Raw genomic sequence first — 10300 nt, forward strand, 5'->3', positions numbered from 1 at the left:
TTTAGCAGACACTCTTATCCAGTGCGACTTACAGGAGCAATTAGGGTTAAGTGCCTTTCTGCAGGGCACATAGATTTTTCACCTAGTCGGCTAGGGGATTCGAACCAGCAACCTTTCGGTTATTGACCCAACGCTCTTAACCGCTAGGCTACCTGCCGCCCAATCTTCCCCATAATAATTCCTATATGCCCCTATACTATATTCCCCATTATCATAAAGATCACATATGAAAGTTATTTGATGCCACAGACAGACCTTCCGAAGCTGTCCTTTCTGTTGAAGTCTGCCCCTGTGTTGAGCAGCAGATTCAGACAGTCCAGGTTCCTGGTAACAAGATATCAAGTTCAGAAAGGCTCTCGTACATCTGAGCTATCAGGTGGATGGTAACAAGATATCAAGTTCAGAAAGGCTCTCGTACATCTGAGCTATCAGGTGGATGGTAACAAGATATCAAGTTCAGAAAGGCTATCGTACATCTGAGCTATCAGGTGGATGGTAACAAGATATCAAGTTCAGAAAGGCTCTCGTACATCTGAGCTATCAGGTGGATGGTAACAAGATATCAAGTTCAGAAAGGCTCTCGTACATCTGAGCTATCAGGTGGATGGTAACAAGATATCAAGTTCAGAAAGGCTCTCGTACATCTGAGCTATCAGGTGGATGGTAACAAGATATCTAGTTCAGAAAGGCTCTCGTACATCTGAGCTATCAGGTGGATGGTAACAAGATATCAAGTTCAGAAAGGCTCTCGTTCATCTGAGCTATCAGGTGGACGGTAACAAGATATCAAGTTCAGAAAGGCTCTCGTTCATCTGAGCTATCAGGTGGATGGTAAAAAGATATCAAGTTCAGAAAGGCTCTCGTACATCTGAGCTATCAGGTGGATGGTAACAAGATATCAAGCTCAGAAAGGCTCTCGTACATCTGAGCTATCAGGTGGATGGTAACAAGATATCAAGTCTAGAAAGGCTCTCGTACATCTGAGCTATCAGGTGGATGGTAACAAGATATCAAGTTCAGAAAGGCTATCGTACATCTGAGCTATCAGGTGGATGGTAACAAGATATCAAGTTCAGAAAGGCTCTCGTACATCTGAGCTATCAGGTGGATGGTAACAAGATATCAAGTTCAGAAAGGCTCTCGTACATCTGAGCTATCAGGTGGATGGTAACAAGATATCAAGTTCAGAAAGGCTCTCGTTCATCTGAGCTATCAGGTGGACGGTAACAAGATATCAAGTTCAGAAAGGCTCTCGTTCATCTGAGCTATCAGGTGGATGGTAAAAAGATATCAAGTTCAGAAAGGCTCTCGTACATCTGAGCTATCAGGTGGATGGTAACAAGATATCAAGTTCAGAAAGGCTCTCGTTCATCTGAGCTATCAGGTGGATGGTAACAATGAGAACCTGAAAGAAAAGAGAAACCCGTACACTGCTCTTGCTAGTATCACTGTTTTTATAATGCTACTAAAAGCAATAATAAAAAGTGATACTAGCAAGAGCAGTTTGCAGGCTTCTCTTTCAAGAAGATATAAAGACAATTTAGACCAGAGCTCAAGTCAATACCACCATGGCATGGAACCACATTATACAGAAATGATACCGCACTAATGATCTATACGATTTTTTAAATAACTCTAAACAATACTGCTAAACCATGTGAAATGTAAGAGTGTGAATATGTGTTTGTTCTTTCTGGTGGCTTTCCAGTTCATGAACTAAATATTCCTTGGTGTAAAGCCTGGACCAGTCCACTCACCCTCCAGCTGCTGCAGCATGTAAACAGGTCCTTCCAAAGTCGTCAGGGGTGTCTATATCAAAGCCTGATGAGAGGAGCTTCCGACAGCAGTCAGAGAACCCACTGAGAGCAGCCAGGTGGAGGGGGAACATCCCATGGACGCCTCGCCTGCAACACATTTTTACATTTTAGACTTTAAGCAGACACTCTTATCCAGAGCGACTTACAGTTCATTCAGCTAAGATTGGAAACAGCACCACATCACAGTCCTCATTAAACCCCACAGCAGATCAACACATCAGCATGCTGCAATGCCCTGTCTATCAACCCCCCACACACCACAATGTGTTGAGCATAGTCTCCAAGCGGCTATTCTGTCAATGACAGAATTGCAGATCTATGTTGCATTATTGCTGGAAACTGTGTGTGTTCTCACTTGGCTGTGTCAGCTCCGTTCGTGATGAGTGTATTGATGAGTAACTCGTGGCCGTAGCGAGCAGAGATGTGCAGGGGTGTGTTTCCATTCTTATCTTCACAGTCGATCTCAGCACCTACAGAACACACACACACACACACACACGTCAACCACTTGACCCAAGAGGCATCATGAAGCATTATGTTCAACCACATTGCAAGTAACATTGCTCTGTGCCAGTGAATCATGGTTTGAAGACTAAAGACAATGCTGAAGAGCCTACTGGTTCATATATATTCAGTTGAGAGCATTCACAGCGACTCACCATTCTGGATGATGGCTTGAGATCTGGAGAAGCGTCCGTGGATGGCCGTCATGTGGAGGGGGGTCTTTCCATCTTTACTCTGCAGATAGAAAGACAAAGATGGTTCACACGGCAGTCTGTGCTGCTGACCACAGGCAAAATCAAACACGTATTGGAGGAGCGCTTGATTGCATTTAGTTTGCATTGTTAGGCCTATTCCATTGGTATTTGAATGTAGACCAGGGCCAAATACTAAGCCATGTGCTGCGTCAGTGTGTGCGTCCCAAATGGCACCCTATTCTCTTCATAGTGAACTACTTTTTGAACCAAAGTAGTGTACTTATAAAGGGAACAGGGTGCCATTTGGGACACAGGCAGTGCCACCACGGCTCCTTGCTCTATGGGCCCCTGGTCAAAAGTAGTGCACTACATAGGGAATAGGGTGTTATTTAGTTCAGACACAGTGTTGGTCATCCGGTCTCCTCACCTTGATGTTGACGAGGGCCCCGTTGCCCACCAGCAGCTCCAAGCAGAGCGCCCCATGGCGCAAGGCGGCCGTGAAGTGGAGTGGGGCGAAACCCTTCTCGTTCACCTGGTTCACGTTGGCGCCGCACTCGATCAGCTCATTCACCACCACGTCCTGCCCGTTGTAGCATGCCACGTGGAGGGGGGTGTTACCGTAACCATTGGGCTCATTTATCTGGAGGGAGCAAGGGAGGGAAAAGAGTGGAGAGAGAGAGGGGGGGGGGGGGGAACAAAACAATACATTCCTGATCAGGTCACTTGGTTCTGAAAACCCCCTGGCCCAAAACACTGGCTCCAACCTCCATCTCTTCATTACTTGAAAGGAAATCATTCGCCAACCCACTAGAGCTCTGTATTTTCATTGAGTTGTAATTGAACAGTGACTACACATTTGAATGCGTGTTGACTCACATCCACTCCAAGGTCCAGGAGGTACTTGACCACACTGATCATTCCACTGGAGGCTGCAGAGTGGAGAGGGGTGTAGGCCTTCTTGTCTTTACAGGACACCTCTGATCCATGAGAGGCCAGAAGTTTCACCACCTCAATGTGCCCTATGGTAGAGAGAGAGGGGGAGGGATAAATAGAGAGAGAGAGAGAGAGAGAGAGAGAGAGAGAGAGAGAGAGAGAGAGAGAGAGAGAGAGAGAGAGAGAGAGAGAGAGAGAGAGAGAGAGAGAGAGAGAGAGAGAGAGGGAGGGAGATAGTAAGGGGGTTAAGAGAGAAACAGAGATACAAACACAGAGAGATAGGCAGAGAGAGGGAGAGATAGATTAGTTTACAGTGGTACACAGCACCATAAGCAACACCTACATCATGTTAGTACAACTGAAAACATCTAATCAACCTACTAAGTACATGATTCTGACATAATAACACACTAGACGTGGCTCATACAGCTGAGCTGTGAGACTAACACACAGTCCATTCATTCATTCATTCATTGGTATAAAGGACATTAGTCAGAATGTAAATGATGTGGTAAACTCATCACCCATGTAAGCAGCCCAGTGGATTGCTCGGCGATCCTTCTTGTCAAAGGCATTAATGTTGGCTCCTCTGGAGAGAAGCAGCCTCACCATCTAACAGGGAGAGGAGAGCGAAACAAAACACAGGTTGAGGAAAACTAAACAGCAAAATCCGCTAAATCTGGCTTCAAAGCCTCCCCTTTAAAAAATATATTTTGTATTCACAATGAATGAAAGATAACATGTAAAGACATGGTACATTTCTCCCCTTTTAGTCCCCCTTTGACCTCCCCCTCTCCCCAGAATGCCTCCAAACACATTTAAAAAGAAAGGGAAAGTAATTGACTTACATGTCAGAAAACAAAACAAAAGTATACAACAACGTTACTTCAAGCAAAAATGTAATAGCCTAACAATTTCAGGTGATTAAGTGATTTTATAGGCCTATATAGCAGTAATCTCAAGGTGGGGCCAAGAGTACAAATTTGGAGGAAGTGTTTGGAGCTGTTCAAAATAGGATATCATCGGGTCCCAGGAGGAATAAAATGAGTTGGTTGACCCTCGAATGGTAACTTCATTTTTTCTCATTTTAGGAACAGCTTCAGATCTTCGAGCCAAAGAGAGGCTAAGGGAGGATTGATAGATTTCCAATCCAATAAAATCCTTCTGCGGGCTAACAGGGAGGCAAAGGCAATGGCATCTAGCTGTCTATTGGTCAGAGAAGGATTGTTGTTTGGTACTCCAAAAATAGCAATTTCTGCACTAGGCTGCAACTTTATATCAAATGCTTCAGAAAGGGTTTTAAATAGTGGACAAATAATCTGCCAGACGGGGACAGGACCAGAACATGTGGGTCAAGTCCACCAAGGAGCTTTTACACCTGTCACATGTACCATCAATATTTGGGTAGAATTTGGACAATCTGGCCTTACTGAAATGGATACGGTAAAGTACCTTAAACCGTATAAGGCTGAGCCGGGCACAAGAGGAGCTTCCATTTACCCTCAGTAAGGCATTTCACACTCAGATCGGATTTTATTCAAAGCCTCCTCTGAACAAACTCAAGCATACAACTAGGGCTGTGATGGTCATGGAACTTCAGGTGTCGGTGATTGGCGTGTCTTATGTACGTGGTCATCGACAAAACTGACAGCTGACAGGGGGGCGGGACGGACATTAGCAAAGGAAAACATTAGCGCGTTTAGGCCAGTCTTGCTCTCAATTTTGGGGAAGCTAATTTTCTCCATGAAAAATATCAAGTATTCCATGCATCATCACATTTGCAAACATATTTTTGTTTTGTTTTTTGTTTTCACCTTTATTTAACCAGGTAAGCCAGTTGAGAACAAGTTCTCATTTACAACTGCGACCTGGCCAAGATAAAGCAAAGCAGTGCGATAAAAACAACACAGAGTTACATATGGGGTAAAAAAACATAAAGTCAAAAATACAACAGAAAATATATATACAGTGTGTGCAAATGTAGCAAGTTATGGAGGTAAGGCAATAAATAGGCTATAGTGCAAAATAATTACAATAGTATTAACACTGGAATGCTAGATGTGCAAGAGATTATGTGCAAATAGAGATACCGGGGTGCAAAAGAGCAAAATAAATAACAATATAGGGATGAGGTAGTTGGGTGGCCTAATTTCAGATGGGCTGTGTACAGGTGCAGTGATCGGTAAGGTGCTCTGACAACTGATGCTTAAAGTTAGTGAGGGAGATAAGAGTCTCCAGCTTCAGAGATTTTTGCAATTCGTTCCAGTCATTGGCAGCAGAGAACTGGAAGGAATGGCGGCCAAAGGAGGTGTTGGCTTTGGGAATGACCAGTGAGATATACCTGCTGGAGCGCAGACTACGGGTGGGTGCTGCTATGGTGACCAATGAGCTAAGATAAGGCAGGGATTTGCCTAGCAGTGATTTATAGATGGCCTGGAGCCAGTGGGTTTGACGACGAACATGTAGTGAGGACCAGCCAACAAGAGCGTACAGGTCACAGTGGTGGGTAGTGTATGGGGCTTTGGAGACAAAACGGATGGCACTGTGATAGACTACATCCAGTTTGCTGAGTAGAGTGTTGGAGGCTATTTTGTAAATGACATCGCCGAAGTCAAGGATCGGTAGGATAGTCCGTTTTACGAGGGCATGTTTGGCAGCATGAGTGAAGGAGGCTTTGTTGCGAAATAGGAAGCCGATTCTAGATTTAACTTTGGATTGGAGATTCTTTATGTGAGTCTGGAAGGAGAGTTTACAGTCTAACCAGACACCTAGGTATTTGTAGTTGTCCACATACTCTAGGTCAGACCCGTCGAGAGTGGTGATTCTAGTCGGGTGGGCGGCTGCCAGCAGCGTTCGATTGAAAAGCATACATTTAGTTTTACTAGTGTTTAAGAGCAGTTGGAGGCTACTGAAGGAGTGTTGTATGGCATTGAAGCTCGTTTGGAGGTTTGTTAACACAGTGTCCAATGAAGGGCCAGATGTATACAAAATGGTGTCGTCTGCGTAGAGGTGGATCTGAGAGTCACCAGCAGCAAGAGCGACATCATTGATATACAAGGAGAAAAGTGTCGGCCCAAGAATTGAACCCTGTGGCACCCCCATAGAGACTGCCATAGGTCCAGACAACAGGCCCTCCGATTTGACACACTGAACTCTATCTGAGAAGTAGTTGGTGAACCAGGCGAGGCAGTCATTTGAGAAACCAAGGCTATTTAGTCTGCCAATAAGAATGCGGTGGTTGACAGAGTCGAAAGCCTTGGCCAGGTCGATGAAGACGGCTGCACAGTACTGTCTATTATCAATCGCGGTTATAATATCGTTTAGGACCTTGAGCGTGGCTGAAGTGCACCCATGACCAGCTCGGAACTTATGTAAAATAGCTGACTATTCCTAATGTGATTAGTAAATTGGATAGTCATAATTTAGGCTAATAATATAACTCAATCACAGGCTGTTCAATGCAGCGGGTGGTGGAGTAGGTTTCTTTTCACTGGAAAAATGTGGCCTTTTATTATTTTAAAATCACGCAATTCTACTACACTTTATATGACTAGAGAGATTAGCAGAATATTTTTCAACACGACTTTCAAGTGGCACTGACCCAGTGATAAAGACAGTGAATATGCACACTCACCAGGGATATAGCCGATGCCAATGATACTGTTCCCTCAATTAAGTTGAGGATTTTGATCATTAAAAAGACATTAGTATTTTCATCTTCTTCTCTTTGAAGCAATAAGCCAATTGCTTTCCAAACTGTTTTCCCTCCATTGTATTTTGAAAAATTGCGATATGCCTGGTTGAGCCTCTCTTTCACTGACATTCACAACTCAACAGTCATCTATTTGGAAGCCTATTCGCCGCACCCGCTGCCTTCCGACAGGCTACGCGATTTAAAACAATCCAGAAGAAGCTAATGATCATGCTTTCTGGTATAGTATACACACGTAACATGTAGGATTCCCAGAATATGTTCTATATTCTCATTATTAACTCATTATAATCAGTGGTTTAATTAGAGTATGATTGGCTAAATAAAACAATGGGCCTATGGTAATGCAACATTAAGTGATTCAAGGAAACTAGCCTATTTTGTTTGTTTATTTGCTCGGGCATCTGAATTACAATTATTCATGAACAATCATTTTGCATAGCTTATTCTTTTAATATTGAATAGCCTATAAATGGTTATTACAGCTTAGTTATTAAAACTTAATTTCTCACAAGAATGAGGTTGTGAATTGGGAGGTTCAGCTCGGTCTGGGCCTTACTAGGTCCCCCTGTTAAATCGCCAGCTCTGCTAAAAAGTGCCCACCAGAGTTCTACATAGGCCTAGAACACGGCCTGTGCTCTAGCTTCACATTGATGGTGACAGCGAGATGGAGATTGTGGCCAAAGCAATTTAGCCAAGGCCAGTTCAGTTGCCTCACTTCAGCCACAATGTTGGCCCTGTTGTCTGTGGCGATACAGGACATTAGATTTTCATCAAGGGCCCAGTCAAGGAATTCCGAACGCAGGGCTTCGGAGAGTTTGTCGGCTGTGTGGTATTCCGGAATGTAGGTTGTTTCCAAACAGTTGGATTTCAGTGTCCAGTCTTTCGTCAGATAGTGCACTGTTAGGTTCATGTAAGGAGTCATATTTACACTTGACCACATGTCCGTATTCAGTGCAAAAATAAACAAATCTACGTCCTTTAGCTCTGTCTGAACCTCCCCCTTCACCTTGTTGAACAAGGTAGGGACCGCTGTTTGAGACAAATACTTTCTCCCCGGTAACTCGTATAGTCTGTCAAATTTCCAGAGCATTTATTTGAAGGCGGGTTTCTCCACCGTTCGTAAAGGCACCATTCCTATGACTAAATAACGAGTTCCAGTGTCTGGCAGTGCTCGCCACTTATCGGTGTCCCGTTTGTGGTGCTGGAATTCTTAGTAGGTAGCCTATGGGTTTGGCGCATATTCTGCAAACAGGCTGGCCAAGTCATCTGGTTCTCCATCGTCATTAGGTGTGAAACTGAAATGTGCCCAAACAGGTTGTTATGGGTTTTTTTTTGCAATGAGAGCCATCTTTTTCACCTCACTCCTCTGATCTACTGTAACAATGAAAAAGGTCAGAGGTGAAGGTCAGAGGTCAGAGGCTACCCACCCACCCCCAGCCTGTAGGCTATAGATCTAGAGGTACTATAGTTACCCCCGGTCCCCACTTTTCACCTTACCCCCCCTCTTCAATTAACCTGAATTGACCTTCAAAGATTCTCTCCTATTCGCACATAGAGCAGATTTGGTGATTGCGGTGCATCAAAAGATAGTCCATCTATTAAACTGTCTATATCTCCTCCAACTAAGTCAGCAAAACAATACCATATAATCAAGAGTTAACACTCCCGCTATGGATAAAGTATATCTACATTAAAATAAAAGGTGATAAAACATTTTATGGAGAGAAAATCATACTTGGTTTTGACGGTTATTTTATTTTCATGGCGTTCTTCATCCAAAACCGTCAATGTCACGGTTATCCAATTACCGTCACAGCCCTACATTCAACCAATATAAGTAATCGGATGCACAGTAAGCTCAACGTGGGGATAGGACAGGTATAAAGTGTAGACTACAGTGTGTAATCATGTCCATGCTAATTGCTAACCTCCTGGTGTCCACTGAAGGCTGCATGGTGCAGCGCCGTGCGCCCGGCCCGGTCTGACACGTTCACGTTGCTGAGGAGAGGGACCAGGGCCTCGGCACAGCGGACTGCCTTATTGGCCGCAGCGATGTGGAGCGGCGTTTGCCAGTTCTTGTCCCTGGCGTTCACGTCAGTAGAGTGTTTCAATAACACCTGGACAGCCTCCTACAGGAACACAGTTCAAATCATGTTCAACTTTGTTTAAAGTGCATTTAAAAATCACAACACACTTAACAGTCAAACACATATGCACAGGAGTGTGTGTGAGGGCTGACAGTATCAGTACACGTACCTCACTGCAGGAAGCCACGGCCCGGTGCAGAGGAGTGAGCCACTTGTTGTCTTTGGCATTTACTCTGGCTCCTGGGACACAGACAGAAAAACAGGTGACAGACTGACAGGGGGACAGACCGACAGGGGACAGACCGACAGGGGACAGACCGACAGGGGGACAGACCGACAGGGGACACATTCAGTGCCTAACAACACACTATACAATACAAGTAAAATGATATACAACATAATTCTGACAAAATAAATGACATACCTGTACACGAAGAGACAACACACAATAGCTTAGCCCTTGGTGCAGCCACAGCTCTCGGGCACCTGCGTGAGCACATAGAAAATCACTGTCTAATCAGAGACTTCAACACATTAGTTCCCACAATGAGTTAATCAACCTGCCCATCAACAATAAGCACTGGGACTACATAACAGAAGCCATAAAGTTGAATTTTTAAGTCACATGCCCACTGGGCTAGTTTGTTCCCACCACAACCCACCAGGATGATGTCTGAAGGAGCTAGAAAGTTCCCCTCTACCACTCCTGCCTCCCTCAACCGAGGTACAATATCTGCGCGCAGAGTAGTAGCCATGGACCCACTATCTAACATCCCCTTCAGCTCAACTTTATCCTGTACTAGCACAGTGGTGTAAAACAAACTGTCATTCTGAGTAATTCTCATTGTGTTCTGAAAAATGACTGTGTTGTTCTTGGGTACTGACTCACAAAAGTAAGAATAAACAGATTGGATATCATCATCAGTGGAGGAAAAATAAGAATGCCCCACATTGCCCTCCTCAGAACGGAGGCTTTCTAGTTTTCCTGAGACCTGCCAGTCTGTCCACATCCAGGGTTCTGTCGCTGCCCAGCCTCACTACAGTCAAAGC

General features: G+C 44.4%; 1 protein-coding gene across 1 annotated transcript; it reads right to left on the reverse strand.

Moving 5' to 3' along the window:
• Positions 1 to 2168: 2168 nt before the first annotated feature.
• Positions 2169 to 9750, reverse strand: LOC311119987 (uncharacterized protein; the record flags this gene model as incomplete). Its single annotated transcript, XM_084194622.1, has 8 exons — positions 2169 to 2287; positions 2477 to 2555; positions 2943 to 3155; positions 3392 to 3534; positions 3973 to 4060; positions 9092 to 9292; positions 9420 to 9490; positions 9675 to 9750. The coding sequence occupies 8 exons, from the start codon at positions 9748 to 9750 to the stop codon at positions 2169 to 2171; spliced, it is 990 nt and encodes a 329-aa protein (XP_084050748.1).
• Positions 9751 to 10300: the final 550 nt, after the last annotated feature.

The sequence above is a fragment of the Coregonus lavaretus genome, assembly GCF_964263955.1.
Source record: "Coregonus lavaretus genome assembly, contig: HAP1_SCAFFOLD_310, whole genome shotgun sequence".
Lineage (NCBI taxonomy): Eukaryota > Metazoa > Chordata > Actinopteri > Salmoniformes > Salmonidae > Coregonus > Coregonus lavaretus.